This window comes from Podarcis bocagei (genome assembly GCF_964188305.1).
Source record: "Podarcis bocagei genome assembly, chromosome: 7".
Classification (NCBI taxonomy): Eukaryota; Metazoa; Chordata; class Lepidosauria; order Squamata; family Lacertidae; genus Podarcis; species Podarcis bocagei.
This window is the reverse complement of record NC_138132.1, coordinates 51,382,061-51,408,132: the sequence shown is the minus strand read 5'-3', so window position 1 is coordinate 51,408,132 and position 26,072 is coordinate 51,382,061. Positions and strand designations below refer to the sequence as shown.

The following is a 26,072-nucleotide window of genomic DNA, read 5'->3' as shown; positions in this document are numbered from 1 at the left end:
AATCAAAACTACTTAACTACAATGGAGATATAACATCTTAGACATGCATTTCAATCCTATACATATAAAGACTGAAGTACGTTTACTGTGTTCAGCGACACTTACTCCTTAGCATCTGTATTTAGGAGAGTTTCAACAAGAAGGATGTGGCAGACCCAGTTCAGTAGCAGATGGAAAGAACATGGAACATAGAAAGCTGCTTTATATGGAATCAGACCATTGGGTCCATCTGGAGCAGTACTGTATGCACTGTTTGGCAGCAGCTCTCCAGGGTTCCAGTCCTGCCTGGAAAAGACTGAGGACAGAACCAGGGACCTTCTGCATGCAAAGTGGGTGCTTTGCCACTGAGTTATGGCCTGTACCCTAGAGGCACAACTCCTGCCACATGGGTTTCTGGCTGGCTCTTACTCTCATCGACCCCAGGGCTGCAGCAATGACAGCAAACCATGGCAGGAACATCAGGGCTATTGATGAAGTTCCTGGCTAGCTGATGTGGGGCTATGCAGGAGCTGGGGGAAAACACATATAAGGACCTGCCTAGATCAAGACCCATTTCTGAGTCAGGAAGGGATGGAAGCCATAAGCTCTGTGCTCCCTTAGAGCTCCAAGCTCCACCTTCCTGAAATGGAGAAATAAACAAAAAGCTGCTCCGCACAAAGAGTTCCAAGTGTGCATGGAAACACTGCAAAATTATTCACTAAAAAAAGTGAGTGCCAAGGAGATGCCCGTTCGGAATACTTTATCCCAGGAACATAGGGATAAGACAGCTCCCAATTTTGGAAAGTTAAAAACCACTAAAGTTTATGTGGAAACTGTTTTCAAGAATGAAAACTGCAAAAGATTTCATCAAAAAAAGAATTGTCTGTAAGCTCCTATGAACACAGTTTTAAAGCTCTTCACTTCAAATTAATATTTTAGTTTCTAAGAACTAGGGCAAATCCAGGAAAAGCTGTTTGCAATCATTTATCAACGAATTGCCAGTAATGACGCTAATTTTTCTCCTTTTCAATTTTTTTTCTTTAAAAAGGCGAGCAGTTTCTTGTTTCCAGCTGCACAGCGTTTAGTTTTTCATTTTGTTGTTTTTCTCCTAACAATCTTGTTTGTTTCTCCGCCTTGATTATTCAAAGCAGATGTGCTGAAACAGGCAAACAGTTTTCGTGTACACAAAAGAGCGAAAGAGCCTCTGGCATTGGAGGAGCTGGAACAACCACCTTCTGAATGCCTGTGTCCCCCTAACACGGAGTTAGAGGATGCAGGAGATGTCCAGTGTCTCCGTTTCCTCTCTGTTTCTTCAAACCTTTAGAAAAGTGTGCAACAAAGATCTTACTAGCACTGCCCTCTGTTGGTCACACGCAAATAACAGAAGGGCCCAGGAGAGCGAGAGAGATTCCAGCAGAATCAGCTCTTTGGCATGGATGCCACAAAAGGCCAAAACACAAGAAACATTATTAACATTCCTACATTATAATAAAAGACTATCCCCACGAGTGAGTGTCAAGATAGTATTTACAAAACAAAAATTACTGAACTGGCCTATATTTAAAGCACCCACCTAATTGCATCCCGAGAGAAACCAAACTTGAGCTGTCAGTAAAGAGAATTAAAAGGATTACATTTGGGTGCTTAGCAACCTTATGTTTCATAATCTGAAGAAGAAAAAAACTTTGAAAGTTGTGCATGCATTTATTTTAACTGCCTGATCAAGAAGATATCAGGGCAAGCAGCAGTCTTTTAAAGCTGAAACTATACAATGTTTCAAGCTGAACCAAATTCTCACAAGCTTCACTTTTCTTATAGAAATTTGCACATTTGATGAGGGAGAATCTTCCATTGAACAGATATGCACGAAAACAGAGCGCATGTTTCAGCCAATGTCTGGAAGCTAACTAGAGCTCAGTAGTTTCGGCATCGCTCTACATTGTGTGAATGAGTGTGGGGTTTCTGCCAATTCATTTTTGAGCATAACTCAAAACGTTGGTCACTCTCTTTCAAGCTGTATGGTTTGGATGCAGAGGCCTTCTTCCCACCACTGCCAGATGTGCTGCTAGTAGAGCCATTGGACAAAACCTTTTCAGTAGCAGTGCCCAGTTATAGAACACCCCCCCCCCCGCCGCCCCGCTTGAAGATCTGTATGAGACTCCCATACTACAGGCAATCTCCTGCTTTGTAAATTTAAGTCTGTTTTGTTGGATCTTTGAATGATTTGCAACATCCCTAGCTAGTTGGTGCAACTGGTTTTTTCCAGGTTGTTCTGCTGCTGCTGCTGCTTCTTGCTTATATTTAAGCAGATGTGTTGGCTATTGTTTAGTTATCTGGTTTCTTTGTTCTTATCCTGCAACCCTAACCCTATTTAAACCTGGCTATGCATGGGACACATAACAGAGTTCTGTCATCCGGGGCAGGGGAAAAGAGAAAAACAAAGACTTTTATTAAAATAAAACATTAAAATATTAAATAAAATATTAAAATAAAAAAGGAGCACAACAGACATTTTTAAATCAGAGGCTCTGTAGCTGAAGGAGTTTGGGGTGGAGTAAGGTGATCTCAGAATTAAGCAGGAACAGTGTAAAGAGAGTATGCAAGTTAACACTTTTCATGTGCTGATCAACTCTGCGGTTAAGACCAATACATGTATTTGCTACAGGGGTTTTGATTGTTTGGTTGTTTTTTATTCCTGTGTAAAAGGTAAAGATAAAGGGACCCCTGACCATTAGGTCCAGTCGTAACCGACTCTGGGGTTGCGGTGCTCATCTCACTTTATTGGCCGAGGGAGCCGGCATTTGTCCGCAGACAGCCTCCGGGTCATGTGGCTAGCATGACTAAGCTGCTTCTGGTGAACCAGAGCAGCACTTTCGAACTGCTAGGTTGGCAGGAGCTGGGACCGAACAACAGGAGCTCACCCTGCAGCGGGGATTCAAACTGCGAACCTTCTGATCGGCAAGTCCTAGACTCTGTGGTTTAACCCACAGCGCCACCCATGTCCCCTTTATTATTCCTGTGTAGGACACTGCATTTAATCCTGGAAGCCATATACCATTGCACAAACAGAAAAATAAAACATATATATTAAGCCAGAAAGCTATTTCAACGAGAAAAGCGAAGGTTGTTTTGCTTTTGCTTTCTTTCTGAACCAGGGAGATATTCCTAGCCCATGGACTGGTTATGTTAAACTTGGTCAGTCAAAGCAAGTCTCATTTTTAAAAAATGACAGTGTGAGGCTGGTATATTTATTTTTTTCAACATCTGCAACAAACTTGCTATTACAGGATAAAACTAGATATTAAACAAACTCCAACCAATGAGATGCCTCTTTGATACGAATCAAATGCAAGATGCAATCAGTATTATTTGAAGAGAAGGAAGGGGACATGTATCATGAAAAGCTAATGTTAAAACAGGACTGGTTTGAGACTTTTCTGTGAATAGTTGGATCTCTCTGTGAACAAGCAAATTTGCCTCTTGGCATAAGCTAATTGCAAATAAACAGCTTCTAGAGTGCAGTGACTGGCAGAGAAAATAGACATCCTTTGTGGGCCCCTTGTTTTTTCCCTTTAGTCTTCCCCTAAGACAGGGGTGTCAAACTCAAATTCATCGGGGGCCACATCAACAGTTTGGTCACCCTCAAAGGGCCGGTTGTATCTGTAGGACTTTATCAAAGTTATTTTTCCTTAGGCACTGGTGTGTGTTGTCTTGAACCTATACACTATTTAATATACCTATTCCAGTACGATTTTAAATAAGAATAGAAGAAGAAATAATAATGATTTTTAAAAAAGATGACGAGATGGGCTTCCAGGCAGACTGGAGCTCCAACGGGGAGGAGACAGGAGCCTGTCCCAACAGAGCAGAGCAGAAGCAAATGTTGCCTCCCCCCGCCCTGCCACCGCACTCAGGAGTCGGAGGATACGGAGCTGCAGTTTGGGCAGCAGCAGTTTCTTCCTTGCAAGGGAGCCCCAGCGGCACCGCGAGCGCAGGTGGCCAGGATGTCCTGCTGGGGCCCCGAGCTGCTGCAGTTGCTCCCGGGGAGGGGGCTATCTGCCAAGTCCTCCGGCCCGGAGAAAGCCGATGTGTTGGCGTGGGGAGGGGGGCGGTGTTTCGTAGCCAGGCTCCCGCAGCCAAGTTGCTGGCAGGCTCCCACTTTGCTCCAGCCGCCCAGATGCTGGCGCGGTCCTCTTCGGGGTGGGAGGCGCCCCTGCTTTGCGGTGTGGCACACCGCCCGCCCGCCTCCCTCCACCCCACTCTGCGCAGCTGAACCGGCAGCAGCTTCGCCTCTTCCAGCCCAGCGGGGGCGCGCCGCCTGCAGCAAGACCTGTGCTGGGTCCCCGCTCTCCACTCGCCTCCACCGTTCCCTTCCCTGCCTGCCGGCCCGCTACTTATCCACCAGGGCGACCTCCAGCCAGCCCCTGGCCCCGCCGCCCGCGCCCCCAGCCATCTCCTCGCCAGCTGCAGCGCCGCAGTGGCCTCTTCTTGCGGCCCGAGCGAGTGAGCGAGCGGCGTCCCAAGCGTGGCTCTCGCTCCCTGCCCTCGCTGCCAGCCTCCGCGGCTCCCTCGCGCTCCAAAAGTTGTGGCGCGCGCAACCCGCCCCCTCAAGCAGCCGCGCCTGGGAGGCTTCGAGGGGCGGAGGCAGCCGGCTCCAAGCTCGGCTTCGCGGGACCGCCTCCTCCGCAGCGAGCCCCGGACTGGACCGAGTGAGCAGAAAGCCTCTTTGCCCGGCCCGCAAGGCAGGCGAAAGTTGTGGGACCGGCCGGTAGGCAGCGCCGACGGGGCGCTTCGGTTGGAGCCCTGTCTGCAAGCAGGCAGGGAAGGCTGTTTGCATGGGTCACTTTTTAGAAAGGCAGAGAGCCTCCGCCGGAGTGCAGACCCTAAAATCTGGGTCGGGACCAGTAAAAAGGATGAGAAGCTCGCTTCCTCGCCCTTGATGCCACGGGCCACATGACGAGGTCTGGCGGGCCGGATTTGGCCCGGGGGCCTTGTGTTTGACACCCGTGCCCTAAGATGTACAGATTGTCCTCCCACAGATAACTGCATTTGGAAGTTCCTGATAAGGCTGTGAGGTCACAAGAACACACTAACTCGTCCACACTGCACTTCACATAGCAACTGTTCAGCTTCCTATGGCAGATCATGCTGGGAACAGATGCTGTAAATTCAGCTCTGGTGTGCAGCAGGAAGACCCAAATGTCACAGACCTCACAGCATCACATCAGGGACAATTATCATCTGGGATCTTATCCTGCAGAAGCCTCCTTAAAACGAACAAGAGGTTGCAGAGGAGCATGCATCTGTTATGGCACCACAAGCAGCTGTTTTAGCAAGACTTGTCAATACATTTTGCCTTCTTTCAAGGGTAACAAAGGCCTGTGAAACTTCTACCAAATCATTTCCTAATTCTGAAGAAAAGGAGTCTAAATTTGGAGTGTAGGAAGATTAGATTCTGCAACCAGATTTCCCATTTATTTGCATGCTAACAGCAGGCTGTTTACAGAAAGGTGGGAAAATTTCCCCACCCCACTTCAAATCAAGTGTGTATTCCTGTAGTGTAGAACAGAGCTTTCCAAACTGTGTGTCGCGACACGTTAGTGTGTCAGCTACAGTGTGTAGGTGTGCTGCACAAACGCTCCCCACGCTCCTCCCAGGGCTGCAAAGGGGCTAGCTTAACCTCTGGTTTGCTAGTAAAACTGAATTACTGTGTCACAAAATGATGCATGTCTAAAATGTGTCACCAACATGAAAAGTTTGCAAACCTCTGTATCCTGCTGGGAACTGCGTGAGGAAAGTAGACGAGACAGAGCCTTGCTCTTGCTCACCCCCCACCCCACACTGTGAGTGCTGAGAAACTGAGGTGATGCATCACCACTTCACATGCTTGCTTTTGCGCACTCTCTCTCTCTCTCTCATTCACACACCCCGCATCAATCCATCCTCAAACACCACAAAAGGGGATCTTTTTCAAAGCACTCAGCGCTTCCATCTAGGAACACCAGACACACAGTTTCAACACGTTTTTCTCTTCCCTGTTCTCCTTGCTCTCAGGAAACCTTTTGAAAGCTCTATGCAGGTTCCACCTCTTGCTCAAGATTGAAGAGGTGGAGCTCACTAAATCTGGTTGGTTGGTTGGTTGGTTGGTTGGCTGGCTGGCATCCATCTGTCTCGGGAGACAATGGAAGAGTGCTCCGGTGGGCATTAAGTCTCCCTATCATTGATTTCCAATTTCTGAAAAGCCAGAATTTGCAAGCAAACTCTGAGCAGGTTGAAAAATCTAATGTTTTAGCCAACTTCTATTTTTCTAGAGTCATGCTAAATTTTCTGTTATTAGAAGAGGTGGGCTGTTGCTGGGCTGCACAAAGGAAATGGCAGAGAAAATAAGTGGAAGGCATTTATTAACATGCTCTGCTCTCCTCCTTGTACAGGACATTGAGGGCTTATCTCCACATGCCTTGTGTAGGATAGACACATCCAATACCTGTGGGGCCTGGTCACTCCCTGAAGTTCAGCATTAGGAAGAAGAGTGGGGAGGGGGAGGTTTGGGCAGCAGCAGAAGAGTAGATGGAGGTCAAAAAAGAACAAAGACAGACAATGAGGAAACCTCTGGGAGAATCTATATCTGTTGCCAAGAACTGAACCCTCCCATTGTTCTGAAGACTTGTATACACTCCATTAGCTAAAATACGACGTTTAATTATTTCTGCAGTTTGGTATTTCTATTAAACGTGCACTGAAATATGAAACGTTAAGCTAATAGAACACATGTGGAGGTAGAGAGAGTTCTTTTTGGCAGGATTTTGTTGGTTCCATGGACTATCATGCCAGAAAAACAAGACCTAAATCCAAAGCAACTACCAGGACAAAAAAATTACAAGGGCGCGGGGGGCGGGGAGAGAGAGAGAGAGAGAGAGAGAGAGAGAGAGAGAGAGAGAGAGAGAGAGAATGGAGGAAGACGCACAACTGGTGACACCAGAGACGCTGATACTACAAGCACTTCTACAGACTAGAGCTTGGCTATCTTTTCTCTGGGTTAATATTTCCTAGGTAAGATTTTCTAGCACCTTGTGCCACACATCTGCGCAATCTTAAGACAATTCTGCAGATTATAGTTTTATGGACTAGGTTCAAAGGTCCTTGTGAGGGTATGTTCATATTTTAGGCTATTGACTGGAAATTCCCATGGTAAAAAGACTCACCACAGTCATGAAACTGCTCTGGGACATATAAAACAGTAAGAAGAGAGCTGTTTAAGCATGTGCAGAATCCCTAACCATATCCCCAAGCATCTGAGAATTACAGAAAAAAGTTTGCAGTTACTGAAATAAATGAAAGCAGATGTGGAAAGGCTTCTCTTTCTCACGATGGTGATTAAGTCAAGTGTCCGTTATCATCTTAGCATCAAACATCCCCATGTCTGGAGAATTTGTTGATCACATCTGGCCATGCTGACAGCCGATGATAAGGAAGGAGGAACATCCTTTCCATTCAGCACAACACCAGGGCAACCAGCACTCAAGGAAGTTTTAAGATATACTGACAGAAGGATGTCAGGCAGCCACATTTGCTACAAGCTGGATTACATTTCAAATTTGTTTACATAAAAAAAAACACACTGCCTAGTCTCAGGAGGATGCAGGAAAAGTGTGCTTCCCACCAACAAAATCACAAATGCTTCTTAGAAGTTCATTCAAGAGGTGAATCCCTACCTGGCCATCTTGTCCGACATGAACCTGATGTATCTGCAAGTTACCCTGGGGGAAAAAATTATACATTAAATGTAAGCCAGGAATTAAGAGGAAGGAAGACTGCAAAAAGGGCACATTTCTGTACCTTATTAGTGTTCTTCATTACTTTACTTAAGGAAATTCACCCAGTTTTAGAAGTGAATTATCGTGCCTGGCAGTAAGAACCATATAAAACCCTTGTTTTATATACACAAAGCTATCCAACCCATGGACAGGGCTAATGGCTATAAATGTGTATATTCTGCACCAAGAATGGTGCCTCTAAATACACTAAGCAAATGAGCTGATTTATTTATTTAGGTCCTACTCACTTTTCAACTCTCAGGTCCCTACAGTGGTATTATACAACATTTTAAATGCAATTTTAAATTCTCAACTTCCCATCCCGCTCATTCTCTTATGGGTCTCTATTCTGCCGTAGCCTATCTCTCCTCCCAAGCATTTGGTAGTCAATGAAAATTAAAATACTTTTTTAAAAACCTGCCACAAATCTCCCAGCTCTAAGCAACTATTCCCAAGCACAGCTGCATGTCCCCCCCAAAGCGGGGGCACCAGACTTTTGTCACTGCCTGAATTAAGTGTTCAGTTTTTGCTACCTGCTATGGGGAGGTTAGAAGGAGTGCATCACAACTACTCAGACTGCTTCTGTTTTCTAAGGCTTTATCTACCATTCCTCATAAGTTTTTGAACTTTATTTGCAGCCATGAGGGCTAGAAACTTCATTGTTGCTTTTAATAAAAGCCGAGAACTTCAGGGTGCTATAAACTATACCCAACAGGAATTTCTCTGTTCATGCCTTGCAAACTATGCAAAGCCCTGCTGGTGATTCTCTGGAAAGTGTGGCTGATCAACATACAGTGGTGTTGTTGTTGTTTGTTCTAGCTTTTAAGCAATAGCATCCTTTGTTTATTTGCTCAGATTTGCAAACATGCAGACATACCTAAAATCAAAATGTCTATCAGCCTAAAATTAGCAGAGTAATATGGCACAGCTTTGGCTGGAACAGAATGCAACTCTCCTAAATGGATACAATATTTGCTATACTGGGGCTGTCATTTCTATTAGCTAGCAACTATTTCTCTTCTTTTTGTCAAAACTCGGTTCCACAGGCAAACAGGGGCTCCATTATGGAAGTCACAAAAGACATCAGTTATAAAAGATTCTAAATGTTGCAGCTGATTTTGGGAGAAGCCTCTGGGTCTAGAAGCATAAAGGAAGAAATGAAGCACAGGAAGACATTTCAATGCAATCTGCAATTACGCTCTTAGTAGCTGCCTGAAACAAGGCAAGGGGAAAGGGGGAAAGGTAATTTCCCATAGATTTTTCACATGTAAGAGGCAAAATGAGTATTCCTCTAAGAGGGGGGTAGTCAGTTGTCATCCTTTTCATGCTGTCAGCAACTATTCTGCTTCCATCCAAAGGAATGGAGAATAAACTGGAATAAACTCCAATCCAGATGTTTTCTATCCACATGGATGAAAGAAGGACCTGATCCTGCTTTCCTTCATGTCCAAGACAACTCCCTCTTAAGTCATATGGGCGTGCAGGAACAGACTCTTCCCGTAATTTGTTAACATCGCAAGAGACAAAGCCTCTCTGGAGTTTCCTCAGCACCACATGAGATCCAGAGTAACTATCATTAGGCTATACATGGCTAGTTCTGAATACACATACCGTAGTTTTAGAGCAGCTTCTGGCACTACTTTCCTACTTTCACCTTTTAAGCAAAAATAGCTGAAGACACAAATACAGATCAGCTTCTAGTCATGTATACTGAGCTGAAAAGGAAACCCCTGCATGAATGCTCATACATTACATTATAAAGAAGTGTGGATCTGTGTATATAAATGTATAAAGTGGAATGTGATCCTTGGTTCATCCTGCTGTGTTTTTAATACAGCTGGAAACCAAGGGTGGGGAGAATAAACTAAGGGCATATGCAATGTCCTACATATCTTCATTTCAATGGTGCATGCCTAGGACTGGAATGTGCTGCTTTCCTTTACAATGCCATAAGTTTAACTTCATCCTTGTTGCCTCCTTCTATCAACATGTTAGCCATGCTAAGAATTGTAAGATCACTACAACTGCAGGACAGGTTTTACCCAGCTGGCCACTCAGTCTATGACTCACCTCGCTGTCTTGCGTGATCTGGACCTGCTCTCCTTGTGGCACCTGGGCTATGTGGAGGTGACCCTGTGGGATCCATGAGCGGAGGGAAAGAAACACAAGAAGCATCAGTCAAAATCAGTGGAATACAATAGGCTCAAAGCAAATCAACTCAGCAGACACAGAAGAAGTCAATGCCTCTTGTTTCGGAATACTTGCTGCACGCACACTTTAACAGCATTCCATTTCAAGTACAGATGGGATTGCTGAGCCCTGGGTGGTACATGACTAAATTATCCAAGGTTTTATTTTCTCAGTATCTAGAGATTTTCCGACTCTGGTGGTGACAGAAAGAGTATAATTTAGATGCTTGTAGAGAATTCATGAGTCTGACCAAACTGCGGGAGGCAGTGGAAGATAGGAGTGCCTGGCGTGCTCTAGTCCATGGGGTCACGAAGAGTCGGTCACGACTAAACGACTAAACAACAACAAAAGAGAATTCAGAGTTGTCTCCCTGGTATAGAGCCTGGAAAATATCCACTGAGGCATGGCTTGTTTGGGAAGTGCAAGGTCAAGCTCTTTAGGAAAGCTTTATCCCTCCATAAGGAGAGAATAAGCTACAGGTACACCCTGACCTTTCCTGGCATGTGACTACTGGACAAGCACCTGAACACACAGTCATCCTGTATCAATTACTGTATTAAAACAAGAGGTTATAGATCCCAGGCCCTCAGTTGATTTGACAATATTGAAACAACCCCTGCCCCAACAAAACACACACACACACACACACACACACACACAGAGAGAGAGAGAGAGAGAGGGAGGGAGAGAGAGGGAGAGGGAGGGATTGTTTCAACAAAGCTGAGCTACAGAGGTGCCATGGAATGTTCATGAACATTTTAATTGCAATAGGATGCTGAGAAACAGGACAAATTATTTAAAGGGATAGAAAGATGGTTCCCTCCCTTAAAGTCGCTTTCAACTATCTGTCCTTGTTTTTATCTTTTTAAGTTATGTATGGTATTATCACCTTTTAATTATTAGCTTTTATCCCTTACCTGTTTTAAGTCTTATGTGTTTCGTTTATCCATATGTTTTATCTTATGCTGATATGTGACCGAAATAAAGTTTGATACTGATACTGATACACAGCACCCTGGCTGTTAATACCAGCTCCTGGCACCCTTAGTTACTGTAATCAAGAGTTATGTTTTGCTGTCTTATTGATAGTTTTTATTGTCACATTTTTCCATTGTCTAATTGTTCTGCAGAGTCTCATATTTCTTTGAAAGCCAGATATGAATGTGTGTGTTTTTAAATTAATGAATTAAATGTTTGCCCCGTCTTGTATTTCCAACCCTATGTTGCAAATGACACTGGTTACCATTCAGGCATTTCCCACCCCACAAAGAATTATCACAAAGCAACGCTCACTAGGAACACCATGGCTTTGGCACAGGGTGAGAAGTATACTTGAAAGCTTCCCTTTAAGATCACTGCCACCATCACTGAATAATTACCGCCATAGTATTCATGTGATAAATTGTCTATGCCCTTTGCTCTGTATGGAGAGGAGAAGAGCACTACACCCCCCCCCACACACACACAAACACTAAAGGACAACATTTCCACTGGTGTAGAATGGCAGCTGTCCAATCATTCTCTATTGAAGTTGTGCCAGATAACAACTGCAGAGAATCTAGCCTGAAGAGTTTTAATATATTAAAGAAATCGCTACTATACATCACTGACCTGTACAACTACCTCGGCAATAAAATCAAGCATATCACTTGATTTAAAAAGGAAAAAAATTGATCAAGGAAGGCAAAGAAACTTCCTCCCAAATCCTGACTGGCCCTTTGCAAGAGAAATTTACCTGCTGGCAAACTGGCTGCTACTTTGGTTTGTAAAAGTCTTTTGTGTTCATTTTCACATGCCTGTGTAGGAAACCAAGATTAAAGATATCCATGTGGAATTTTGTCAAAGGCCTTCCTTATATTATAACGTACCAACAATTGCACATGAATTTCAAAGAAACACAGGCCCTTCTATTTCAAACAGTTTCATTTCCTTTGGAAGGAAACTGTCTATTTATAGGGAGAAGCAGCATGCCGAAAGTATCAAAACGACAATAAGAACTGTATATAAAATTAGACCACAGATCCAATCCATGTCGAGATCAAATCGCCTTCCCTTCACAATGATAAGCTCTTACTGGCTTCTAGGGGGAAATGTTCAAAACGTTTGGTTGGTTGGTTTTTATTATTATTTTAATCTCATTAAGCTGTTTGCAAGTCACACAAAATTTTCAAAGGAGGTGGGAAAAAGGAAGGTTTCCATACCTGTATGTTTCTTCCTCCACCCACCCCAGGCAAATAGCAATGTTGAGGGGTGGTTTACATTGAGAAACAAGCAAGGGTGAAAAATGTGCTTCTGTTCTTTGTTTTTAATCCTCACTCAGTGCCATAGTCCTGAACTAAATAGGTTGCTATGAAAAATAGCAAACTAAATGGGAGGTCCTTTTCACAACCATTTCATATTGTTTGTTTGTTTATTATTCAACATGGTAAATTTATACTCCAGTTTTCCATCCAAGGGTGCTCAAGGTGGCTAGTTTATCCCTAAGATGTGAATATGGCACAGAACTGGAATAATCAGTATGACATTCTCAGTGGATCATGATGGATATGGAAAAGGGCTTTCCATGGTATGCATGAAAAAAGTCTTCTTTATTCAAATCATTTGTTCATTCATGTGTGCAAAACCTATTTTGTTGTTATCTTGGACACCTTCAAATATTATGTACAAGTAAAAGAATCAGAGGGAAGATACTCCAGTCCAGTTCTTAGTGCTGTGATGTACAAGCAATTTCAAGTACTGGATTGACTTGAATATTTTCTGGCTAGAATGTACAGCCTTTTGAAGTGGCTCATCGTAAATATAAAGCCAGCTTCATTCAAAATGGCTGCACATAAACTACACACCTGAGGGATGTTCCTCACACTGTGAGCCACTCATACCTTCCCATCAGGTTCAGATGTTGCCAGTCTCTAGGCCATCAGAAAACAAGTGGCCATCTCAGCTCTAAGCATAGGTGCCAACTCCCTGGGACCCTGGGTGCCTAAGCACCCACAAAATTCCCCATGAAGGGGCCAGGCACCCACAATTTTCGGTGCCGGGGCCATGCACGCTGCATAGCACCATGATCTCTGGCCCCCACAGTTGTGGGGGCAAGTTGGCACTCCTGGTTCTAAGTGGAGATGCTAGCACTGCTGCTATCACAGGTCTGAGAATGAATGAACTTCAAAACAGAAAAGCAGTAAAGTGTGGGTCATATATACCCAGGTGTTGTTATTGGTTGTTGTTTTATTAAAAAATCCTCACATGTAAATATAGTGGACAACAATAAAGCCCCAAATCACGCAAATGGATAAACCACCCCGCAGTCCGTGGATGAGTGAGGGGATTACTGAACTGGCCTGGTAGCTTTAGACCAGGGGTCTGCAACCCGCGGCTCCGGAGCCGCATGTGGCTCTTTTACACCTTTGCAGTGGCTCCGGGGTGGATACTAGCGAGGGGAGGAGGCGCATTGTGCACCCCGACACTCCCCACTGTGGCGGGCACTGTACTGGCTGTGACGTCGCATGGGGGCGGTGCATGCGTTAGTCACGCACCGTCCCGACATCACCTTCCTGCCCGCTGTCAGATCGCAGCTCCGGAGATATATTTGTTTTAAATGTCGCAGTGGTTTTGCGGCTCCCAGTTTTTTTTCCCTTCGGAAACGGGTCCAAGTGGCTCTTTTTGTCTTAAAGGTTGCAGACCCCTGCTTTAGACTAAAGTGGGATCGACAAGGATTGAGAGCTTTCCTGCTGGACCTAGAAGGGACAGTACTCAGCCAACCGCAGTGAACTAGTTGTCTGCCAATCACATTCGCCACTGCTGGAGAAAACTACACTACTTGGAAACTTATGAAAATATCAGTAGGCGAAGTATGCATTCCCTCCACCTAACTGTGGGGATCATATTTAAGTTCCATGCAACATTGCATTTGATTTAATGATACGAAGCAAAGCTACAGAAGCCAATGCAAGCTTTTCCATGGCCCACCAGCGCAATCTTAAAAAAAAGAAACACAAAAGCTTGAGTAATGGCAAGAGTGTCACGCTTAACTTTTAAACTTCCTGTCTTCTGTGGGTTTTGGGTCAAAGTGTTAACTTTATTTAAACTTTTTGAAAGAAGAATTTAATGTCAATGTTTATAAGCTTTGCTTATATACATGAATTTAAATGGATACACATGTAAGGAATTCAGCTAACAGATGTTGAAAAATGCTTCAGAACACACTTTGGAAAAAATGAGGCTAAATGAATCTAAAATGGATTTCCAGACTACTAGTACTTCAGGGGCTGGGGGTACAAATGCATAATCCCCTGTGAATGTGCCCTGAATGTGGAAGGAAGAACTGGAAAGTGTAGGTGATCATTTGCTTGCAAATTCATATATCCACACAAAATCACTAGTTATTCATATCAGTGGTGCACCTATATTTTGCATGTGTACAACTAGCAGCAGAATATACATTATTTAAAAACAAAACAAAAAAAGTATTTTTGGAAGCAAGGAAAAGTTGAAGCTAAGCTGCAAGTACATAAAACTGAAAGCTGCTCAGGAGACAAGAAGAGATTGTAAAGAATGAGTACATACTACTTGGACTTGGCCATCTTCTCCTATCTGGTGGATCTGGACTTGCTGGGCATTGGCCAGGGCGTAGTGAAGCGCTTGTGGCTGGTTGGCCTGAATTTCATTTGGTGCCGATGTGGTACTCTGAGCACTCTCTGGAAAACAAACCAAAGCTCAGCATTATTCATTAGGAATCTGTCTGCTTGTGGCCATTAAGAACACTTGGAAACTGCAGGGAAGCAGAATGAGGAAGGTGCTGTTGGTCATTCTAGAACTACAGTTAAAAGAAAGGGATTGATCCTTCATCTGTAATGAAAAGGGCTAACCAAAATGTGTGCAGCCGATGATGTCTGATAGACTGACTGATTGAGTAAAACACTTCCCGGGGAGATAAAAATTATAAGGCACTTTTTCACCCAGCTGCATAAACTTAAACTTTCTGTAAGTTCACGTTTCTACCAGCTCTGCTTTATTAACCTATGAATGGTTCCAGATTAATTAACATAGTTTCCAATTTGGAAAATAAGTTTTATTCCCCCCCCCTTTTTTCTTCTTCAATGCACTGATTACTTTGAGTCCATCCAGTTGTGACTTCATGTTTCCAATATGCCGTTCAAACCCACCCTACAACTTAACAGCTGGCCAGTTCTGCATGTCCAAATCTATAATCCCAAATGTTCCCACTTTTCCCTCCTCCCAATAGGTGCCAAACTCCCAACACAACTGAAGGATAGCATAAAAAAGTGTCTCACGCATAAAAAGATTGCCAGTTTGGAAGTACCCAAGTATTTAATATTGCCTCAGTACAGAGTTGGAAGAGGAGAAGCAAAGGGAATGCATCACCTATAATCTACATGCAAAGCAGGAGATGCTTTCAAGCAGCTTATGGGACATATTATTAGACTCCTCATTTTTATTAAAATGGGGTTCTAAATCTGTTAGAGATTCCAAAATAAAGAGAGATGGTCAGATCCCCTGTGTTTCTAAATCCATGTAGAAAATGTTTCCACACCACATTCACTTACTACTATCTCAGAACTACATTCTGTAGCAGCGTGGAATTGTACTGTGGGGAAGTCCCATAACTACATGCATCTCTCTCCTTCCCTCCCTCCCTCTCTCTCTCTCTGTGTACAGTATACATGTACACAAATGTGTGAATATGTTCCTCACAACCTGAAGTCTACCAAACCAATGCAGAAGAGCATACTAAGTCATGCTATTTATGCACCAAACAGATGCCATTAAAATAAGCAATGAAGCTGCAATGCTCCAGCAGGCATCTTCCAAAAGCAAGTATTTCCTGTTTGGGCAAACATATATTGGTGGCAGGACATGAGACTACATTTTGGAAGTATATTTCTAAATTGGATTTACCAGCATAGCCTGTTTTGAGTTTTATAATGCCATTTTAAGCCATTGTTTTTATCATAATGAGTGTGAGCCAGACAATGGAGCTATCCTCGGCATTGAGCTAGCTCCCAACCCATGTTCAAACTGCATTTTTTGGTGGTGCTGTGTGCCTGGGAAAAGAGACTCCCAACAGGTTTACTTACTGACCAGAAATGTCCCATTAATCCATGAATGTGCTTGAGTAACAAGACCTACAGCACATTAAAGCAGCACTGAAATTTGTTTGTAATGGAACAACACAAAGAGACCCATATTTGTTGCTGGCCAGCTGCTTCTCTACAGATGTTTAAACACTATTTTCACATCTCCCGGGTTAAAGTAGTGTACTGGTGAATGCCGCAAACATAACACTAAAAAAAAGTCATGCATTCACAACTACATCTCGAAAGAAGCAAGTTTGCTTATAAACAGAATTTCAGCATCTGTCAGCAATGTCATGGCCCTAGATAGAAAAGGGAAAGAGAGGATTTATCCATATCTAAACCCTGAAATCATCAGTCATGCATAATTGCCGGATGCACCACCACATAAAAAAACCTGTGAGAATAGGCAGAAGTAAAATTTATTTATTTTCAACATAAAAAGGAATATGAATACTGCAGGCAGCTTGAATGGAAGGGACACATCCATAGTTACGGATCGTCAAAATGTAAGCAATCTGGCCTCTCTTTTGCGGCTTTGATATACTGAAAAATCCATGGCTTGGAGGAGAGCTGTTGTATTTAAAACATTCTAATGTGCTGCTTATAAAACAGAAATTACATTGGGCCAGTGTCAAAAAAAACCCAACTGAACACTGTTGTGGCAATGCAGGTAACAAGCTTATATCTGCAGCATCCTTCTTTCCAGGAAAGTGTTGGAACAGCCAAAAATGAAACAGCCCTTTAGCAAACTAGGTCCTGAATTTCTACAGATAGAGGATAACAAAGTAGAGAGAAAAACTGCAATAGTCAGATTTCTTTAAAATATTCTCATTTCAAAACAAGGGCCCCAATGAATTAGAAGAACGAAGCCAGGGTAAAGATATTTTGTTTCATTTAAAAAATGATACTCATCAAGCTAGTTTTAAACATTTTGGAAAAATATTCATTGTAGACATAGACACACTTCTGTGGCCTGTCTCCAAAAGGTACACCTCCTTCAAAAGTCAGAACAGGAAGATTTGTCAGACAAAAGTAGTTTGTAACTGTTTCAAAAGTGAGTGTTTTTAGCTTTCAAACTGTGAAAATATGAACATTCTTCACCCCAAAGACGAAACCTCTGGCTGTTGCCACATAGCTTTTTCCATTTTTCCATTTCTTCATTGCCTCTTAAAATAATCTAGGCCTAATCGTTCTAAAGGTTTATGTAGGGGCTGAAAGAACCCCATAAAATCTAAAAGGTCAGAAGTTGTCTTCCCAAGACCATCTGATATTAATCAGCTGCTCAAAACCATGGCAAACCCCACGTCTGTTCAAAGTCATCTCCTTTTAGTAAACGGGTAAAGTTGGTTTCTTGGACCAAGAGCAGCTTTGTGCATAGCTGACTTATGTGTCTTCAGCTGCAAAAATGAGTCCTGGCTGGCAGTTCAGCTCCATTCACACAGATGTTTCATAAAAATGAATTTAGCAAAAGAACTACCACCAGCTTGCCCTTCATCTGCCTTCCTGCACACTGCCCCAGGTTCCTCCACTCACTGATGTCACTTCATCCTGCTCTCTTGTAACCCTGCCTCTATGTTAAAGAAGGAAACAGAGTTGTAGCAACAGCCTGACTCTGTGATCCTCAGGCTGACGAAAAGTGACCAGGTGATGGCTCAAATACAAGCCTGCCCTAAGGCATTGCAGTTCTTTCTACCGTTTCTACAGGGGCAGACAAGTGTGCTAGGAACATCACTAAAGACTCTGAGTCCGGGCTGCCCACTGTGACTCAGTCTAAGTCTCCTTTCCTCCAGTCTTGTCTCCTTTCAAGAAGCTTCCACTGTCAGTGGGCTTTTTATATGCTGAATCTGTGCATTCATACCCTCCAACATTTCTCTTATGAAAATAGGGATGGCCTAAGGAAAAGAGGGTAATTCTGGGATCAAATCAGGAACTGGGAGGGCTTTTGTAAATCTAGGACTGTCCCTGGAAAATAGGGACACTTGGAGGGTCTGGTGCATTTGGTGTGACTGGGTCATCCAATTACTCTTCATGCTGCAGAATTACCAGCCCTTGAAGGTAGCATTCCCAGCACAGGATCCCACATATAGGCACCAGGGGAGGGAGTCTATTACACTCCCTCACTTTTTTTACAGAGGTAAAAGTACCTCCAGTTTTAATTTGGGTGGGAGACGAGCACATCTCACTAGAGGGAATTCGGGGAAACATAGAGCTATATCAAACCTAACTGGGGAATTTGGGGGTGCCTGCAACAGCAAATTTTAAAAGATGGAGAGGAAAGCAGCATCCCAAATCCGAGCCCTGTTCCTGGCTCTTAAAAATGAGCTATTGGAAAGGGTACCTGGTGAAATAATTCCAGCAGCCTCTCTTGCCACCCCCATCAGGAAAAACACAAAACTAAAACACACAGAAAGGCAGAAGCTAGAAGCCTGATTCTGGGGAACATAGCCCAAACCACAGTAATCAATACCTCCAGCACAAAAAGCAATATTTTTAGAGCAACTGTGCCAAAAGAAATGGGCGAGCGGGGGGTAACCCAGCTCTGGTTACTATGAGAATAAACTAGTAAATCTTGTGACAGTTGTAAACTTGCTCAGTCAGTTAAACAGAGAGCAACCTTAATAAACATTTTGTGGGGTAGGTGGAGGAAGGACATGACAGCAAGGCGGGTGGGGAGTTGCATTATTTTCATTGGGCATTTTCTGCCTGGAATTGCACATTAGCTTTTCTTCAATTTAGTTCCATGATTGATGGCTGCCAATTGGGACCAGTAGGGAAGCAGTCCTACACTTTGTTACTCAATCTGCCACAGGTCTACCAGTCATACAGGTTAGGGCCAGGGCCTGATGCCAGGGTTTAAAAAGCAAGTCCTGCTGCACCGTAAAGGCTAACATGGCTGTCCCTTTGGAATGAAAGAACATGGGGATCCTGTACTGTACTGAAAAATCTTATAGGTCTGAGATTCAGGCTTCGGGCTATCAGATTTGCCATCATCCCGTTAGGTACATCCTTTCACATTTATCCTCCTTTCTGCCAGTCAACAGGATAGAGCTGTTCCAAGCTACAGATCATTTAGAGTCCTATGAAAGAATAAACTAGGCCCCCTTTACACAATAGGGCAGCAGCAGACCATTAAAATCATGGCAGGGAGTCCATTTGGTTAGAGCCCAATCCAGCCATCCCTCCACATCAAGAGAAGCACATTCAGAATAACTATTTTCATTTGTTGCTTTTATTTATGTATTGGGTTTAAAATTGTTCTGTGAACTGGATCGCTACCATTTCTTTTGTTCTCCTGCAGGCTCATTTTCAGGGTGGAGTGAGATTTCCAAAACATTTCTTGTTTCAACAACTATTTTCCATACCAAAACTGGTCACAGAAAGTAAATGCTACTACTATACTCAGCCATCATCCCCCCCCCCTTATCTTGTGTGAGCATCAGAAAGACAAGTTTGTTGGCTGGAAGATAAAAGGATGGGCCCTAAAAAGGAGAGTCAGCAGCAGCCTTACCAACTGAGTGAGGCAGGCAAATTTTGATCTGAAGTGGACTATAACAGAACACTGGCACTGTGACAAAAGGAGCTGCTTTATACTGAGTCAGATCATTGGCATGTCTAGCCCAGTGTTGTCTATTCTGACTGCAGCAGCTCTTCAAGGTCTTATGTAACCCTGGGATCCTCCAGCAGCAATGGCTAGGGATGGAATCTGGGACTTTGCACCTGAAAAAGATGTGCTTCACTCACACGGGTTTAATGCAGGGAGTACCCCTCACATGGTTTCTCAGGTGCTCCCAGCTTCTTTTTCAGTGCTAGAAGCTTCTACTTCACAAGGCACATCTACAACCATCAGATTGGTCTCCTGCAGGCTCACAAACTTGACTGGTGAATTGTGAGACCTGATAAACAGCAATTAGGTTTTACAGTTCTATTATAGGTACACCCTTGGGTACAGGCAGACCCAGTGGAACTTTCTACTTTTTCTCTTTAAGTACCATGAAAACACACACACACAGAGTCATGGTACAAGCTACTTGTGTAGTTTCAAAAGTGGTTTGCTACATGGCATGGGATGCCTGCTCTTCAAGAAGCAACCATATCTTGCTTCAAGTAGCTCAGTGGTACAGCACCTGCCTTGCATTCAGTAGGTCATGGGTTCAGTCCACGACATCTGCAGGTAGGGTTAGGAAGGATTCCCGTCTGCAGAGCCGCTGCCAATACAGTGTAGACAATGCTGTTTACTAATCTAGATGGACCAGTGGACTGGCTTGGTAGAAAGCAGCTTCCTACACTCCTAATAAATGGAAGAACCTCTGCTGTGTCAGACCAAAGGTCCACCTTGTCCAGCATCCTACTTCCTATGGCAGACAAACAGCAGCAACTGAGAAGATCACAATCTGGGCATGAAGGCAATGGCCTTCTTTCATGCTGTCCACCAGCCACTGATTCAGAGGTATGTCATCTCTGAACCTGGAGGCTCCATATGGGCTATCATGGGTCTTATTCTCCTTCGTGGATTTGGTCGAATCCCCTCTTAAAGTCATCCAGATGGTTGGTATCCCCACATCATGTAGCAATAAATGCCATGGTTTAGCTGTGAGTTGTGTGGTAAGTATTTTCTATGGAAAGAGGGCCTTCTATTTGCAGGGCGTTTTTGTTATGGGGAAGGTGCAGCATTTTAAACCAGAGAGTCTACTCTCTCTTCTCAGCACTCTACCACTCCATTCTGCTACATGCTTAGACCAGGCCATAGAAGACTTCAAGCAAGAAGCAGGGCCTTTCCCACTACAGCCCCAACGCCCAGGGACAGCACCCCTGTGCACAGCACTTTAAAGTTTTTAGGGAGAAATGCAAAGCATACCTTTTAAATTTTTGTTTTAAAATTAATGCTGCTGCATTAATTCTGCAGCTGTTATTTTGTTTTAATTCCCACATTTTGCCATTTTTTATCAGTTGTCTAATATGCCTTCACCTAACTAACTAAATAAATAAATAAAAGCAGGAAGAGAAAATGAAAAACCGACATGCTCCATTTGCAAACTGTCTCAGTGGCACATTTGTGGTGTCTTTTTTGTAGCTGGAGAGAGGGCCACCCCTAGGTGAGTTTCTTCTTGGTACACTTCTAATAGGACCATATTGGTGTGTGGTTCCAACATCATCCTACAGATAAAAAGACTTTCCAGTGTATGTATCATCGGCATGCACAGACAAATAAGTACATGCCTATTGGATCCACAAAGCAAAGAAGTAGAAGCTTAGAAGAAAAATCCCCACCATGGATGTCAGGGAACTGCCATCAGAGCCAGAGGGAGAGGGAGGGCTCCAGAGGGGTTCTGGAGAGCGTCCCGGGAGGGAGAGAAGCAGCACATCTTCTGGGGAAGGAAATCAGCGTAGCACCAGTGGAGAAGGGGGGCAGATGGGGGAATTGGCGAGGTGGCTCCATGACTCCTTGCCGGGGACCAGCGGGGAGAGCACGGGTCCTCCGCTGCCCACACCCTCCCTGTGCAGAAGGCTTCCGCGCAGGGAGACTAGGCGGAGACTAGGCGTCAAAGAGCTTCTTTGCTGGAAGAAGTTCAAGAAACGCCCACTGAGGGATTCTGCCAGCGATTGAGACAGCCACGGGCGAGTGGCTGTCCAGACAGAAAGGGTTCACTCAGGCAACCCAGCCAGGTGTGGCGCCGATTTACGCACGAGCAACCCCTAGAACCATTACAATAGATATAGTCAGTGAGGACACAGTGCTAATTAGCTGTCATTTGGGTAAAGGCTATCAAGTTGATCATATATCAGAATTTTCCAGCAAAAGCAGATTTTGTCATTCCTTGCCTACTATATAGTGGTTAGTGTTAACATGTAACCCAAACCTTCATGTGGGCAAATAAATTTATTTCCTCTCTTTTCGGCTCCATTCCAAACCCCTGCTTTTAATATATGATATACAAACATCCCACAGCCCTGCTTTTAATATAAGCATGAGCCAGAAGGGTCCCGAGAGGACATTCCTTGGGTCAATATTTTGCCATTTATCATTCATGCTTAAATCTATGTAGAAAGCTGAGCAGCTCACAAGATTTGTGAGAATGTGTACATTTCTTGGAGGGGTGGTGGTAGTGGAAAAAGTTTTTTTCTGAATGAAATTAAGCATATACTAATAAATAAAATGTGCCTGACTCGGTTCCTATTATAAACTGAAACCACTGATAAATATAAACTGTTCCATGAAACACCTGCAACACAAAGTCTAACAGATTTATCATGGCAGAAGCATTCATGATCTAGATGTGGGCAAAAAAGGAACACACACAATACCCTCTAGAAACACATTGTGGAAAGGAGAGAGCGGAGACAGATGACAGAACTTTGGATGAGTTGGAGAAGGGCAAGTTAGAAATAGTATAAACAAACTTGACATTGAATAATCAGGGGTCAAAATAACAATACATGATAGAAATGCTTCCTTGATTGGAATGCAGTATTAAGGGATCCTTTATTCAGATATCCCCACCAACCCCACTCAACCCTCGGCTCATCCACAGGAGTAATTCCTCAGGAGCAGCAGTACATTTAACAAAAGGAACACATACGATTAGGATAAAAACTTTTACTCACTCACAGCCTTTATCTAGTGGCCTGTATTTACTAGACATTGCAAGATCCTAGTTTTAGTGATAATAGTTCCCCCTCCCCTGTATATTAGCAGGGGCTGTTCAAACAAAAAAGTGCTCCTAAATTTGGCATGAAGAAAACGCAAATGAAACATATCTAAATGCACTTCCTGATGTGGCTTCCCAATATTTTTTTCTTTTCTCCAGGAAGAGAAAGGTGGTCTATAGTGGCAAGTCGCAGTGAACAGTAGCCGTGGATACATCAGCAGCATGGAGCTGTCTTGTTATTGCTGTTGTTTACGTGCTCTTTTATTGTGTTTTGACAATGTTCTTAATTATTTTCACATTCTAAGTTTTGTTTGAAGGGAAAGTGGGTTTTGGTTTTTTTTAGAATACTGTTAACCCTAATAAAATTAAATAAGGAAGATCAGAAGTTTGCTAATTTCCAGCAAAGGAGGATGCTTTTTACCTGAGCCGCTATAAGAGGATGAGGAAGGTGTCCGTCTTGAAAAGCTTTTCACTGCCAGACTCTGGCCTCGCTGCTTTCGCCGCCAAGCTGTCCGGCACTTGGAATCTATGCTCTGCTTGATCCGGTACCAGTCAGACTCTGTGATTCCAAACTTATAGAAAAGGTGACCTGCAAAGCAAAAAAAAATGCACTATGCCAAAATCCATATTTTACAGTTTGTGGGCTTCAATTAATGGGCTGCAGATTTAGAAACATGTGATGGCCACCTAAGCCAACTTCTGCCACTTCCATTTTGTACATATATGGATCATACCTGCATACCCAGCACAAAGGCACTCAGAGCTCATATGAAAACAAACTTATGTTGGGACTTCCGGGGTGGCGCCATCAGTAATGGCGGATTCCCTCTGATCCGGAGGGACTGGCTCCACGGAAAACGGGTCTGTTCCACTACGGCGAAGCGGGGACCCTTTAAAAAATCACAGGCGGATGAAGCCTGTGACCATGGGACTCGGCGGGCACCTTTCGCGCCCCCCCCAATTAGTAAAGGAACCCAATTACGGGCTCCGGAGCGAAGAGGGGCTAGTGGCGCGGTGCTGAGAGTCAACTGCTTCTTCCGTGGAGCGAAGCCGCACAGCCATTGCCGGAGAGCGCTACCTTTTTCCTGGGACAATTTGGCTACAAAAACAACTACCCGTGAGCAGATTAAATTTGGACAATTGGATTTTAAACAACGATCTGTGAGTAGAACGGAAAATTGGATTAAGAAATTCCTCTTAATCTGGCACTGAAGTGGGAAGGTCTAAACAGGAAGTCAGCTTTCCATTTCTTGTAGATAGATTAAAGCAAAGACATGGCAAACTAGAGTTTAGAAAATTGTTTCTAAAGGATCAACTTTCATCATCTAAAACTACTGAACCCCCTTTGGAAGCAGGAGAAGAGGGGGGATTTTTTCCGGACTGTTTAAACCTGCAGAAAAGAGTGTAAAGAAAAGTAATTTTCCACTGCCTTGAACCTGGGAGCGGGGTGTCAGGACAGATGTTTTTGGGAAGTTCATTGACTATAGACAAATGTTTTTGACAGACAGTTAAAAGAAGAGAAACATAGTGATTCCATTGTTCTCTTTCGCATTTTAAAGGAACAAATATTGACAAAATATCTGAAAAAGGAAACTTTGTTGTTAGATCTGCTGTTAAAAAAAGGGGGGGAAGAAAAGAGAGTGATACAAATAGAAGTTCTTCCCCTAGAGGGAGCTTGTGAAACTGTTATTAAATTTGAACTAGGGAGCTTCGCAGCTGCAAACAGATTAAGATCGTGGGAACAGACTTCTGACCTTGCATAACAATGTATTCAGAGGCTCTGGTGCATGCTTTCTGCAAGACAAGTGCCATACTGGAACAGTTACATGAGAAGACGGATTTGATGACTGTTGCGATTAGAAATTTTGGACAGGTAGTGGGTATCTATATAGAGCCCACCCAGGAATCAACTCAGGAGTGTGCTCTGACAGATCAGATGAGGGAGAAGGTTGTTGCTGGACCTCGGGTGGCAGAGATGGAGGGAGCTGTGGCCCAGCAGGAACATGAGTTGTTGGATCTGACAAATGAACTTGGAAAAAGCCAGATTTGGAGAGATAGAGTTTTGTTTGGCTTGGAGATGGGGGGCTGGATAGACCCCCCCCTATGCAGGGATGTCTTGACTTTTCAAGTCTGGCAATGGGCCGTGAGGAGTTTGGGGTTGTGGGGGTCCTCAACTCTGGAGGGACCTTGAAACATGCTTTTAAATACCACATGGAGTTCAGTGTGGACTATGGAAAAGGGGCTGATCTGTCGAGAAGGGACAAAAATACTGTCAAGTTGGAGTTTCCATGAGTGAAAGGACCAGGAGACAAAGTAAAGTACAGGTGTAAATATGAAGAAGATCTGCGGAAGGGACATGGAAGAGACTTAAGGGCCTTGGACATAAGATTACCAGGTTAATGAACTAAGAACTAAACTACAGTTCTCTGGAATGTTTAATAAACCAGTTTAAGCATGATGATGCCTACAGCCAGTTTCCCTCAACAGCAGGATGCCTTAGACGAGCACCAGGCCTGTCAGAACTGCACATAGTGTCTCTTCTTCAAAATTTCCAGAGAAGGAAATTTCACCACTCTTCTGGGCAACTTCATAGCTCAGTGACAGAACATTTGTTTTGCATATATAATGTCCCAGGCTCTAGTCCAGTTAAAGGAGACCCTGGAGAGAAAATGCAAATCAGAGCATGGGCTAGATGGGCCAGACTGAGGATGAGGGAGCTTCTGACAGCTTTGCAAGGCCCTGTACCCAAACACTGCCCCACACAAAATACTCCCACAGTTTACCTGGTGAACATAAAGCAGCTACCACTTGTGGCACACATGACATTTGCTCCACTGCAGCTGCCTCCACATGGCAGAAGAAAGGATTCCATGTCCCTGCAAACTGATCACCCAACCCATCCTAGCCCAGTATAAAGAGAAATATATTGCCCTCACTAGGCAACAGTTGCAGAACTGATAAATGCAAGGAAGTGTCCCTTGTTTTCAAAAGCAGGTCTTACATCCTGATACCAGCTGAGGGGTCCTTAGCAACTGAGAGGAAGGAACAGCAACACTGGGCAATGCTTGCCTCAGCAATGACTGCAGCCAGCTCCACCAGGGCTGACAATAGTATAAACAAAGGCCAAGTCTGAAAAGAGAGCGACCACAGCAAATGTGGAAGGAACCCATGGCTTAAGCTTCCAGGAGAGTACCATCAAAAAAATAAATGGAAAACTAATGCATTAGACACAGTCAGCATTTCAGAAGTTCCCAGTTAAAACCCATCTTGCTATTTTAATTAAAGCATCATGTCACAGTACCCACAATAAGCGGGCCAATTTCTTGCTAGAAATTACAGCAGGGCAT

General features: G+C 43.8%; 1 protein-coding gene across 3 annotated transcripts in view; it reads right to left on the bottom strand.

Annotated features, from left to right (window-relative positions):
• BANP (BTG3 associated nuclear protein) overlaps positions 1–26,072 on the bottom strand; it is a 150,966-nt gene that overhangs the window by 60,012 nt on the left and 64,882 nt on the right. Inside the window, exons 8-11 of one of the 3 annotated variants that reach the window (XM_081202604.1) lie at positions 23,147–23,314; positions 14,547–14,677; positions 9,864–9,926; positions 7,692–7,736 (exon numbers count right to left, since the gene is read on the bottom strand). In XM_081202604.1, the coding sequence (XP_081058730.1) occupies positions 7,692–7,736; positions 9,864–9,926; positions 14,547–14,677; positions 23,147–23,314 (407 nt within the window). Of the gene's footprint in view, positions 1–7,691; positions 7,737–9,863; positions 9,936–11,593; positions 11,780–14,546; positions 14,678–23,146; positions 23,315–26,072 lie in introns of those variants that run through there. The other 2 variants (XM_081202606.1, XM_081202605.1) reach the window with 2 other exon arrangements.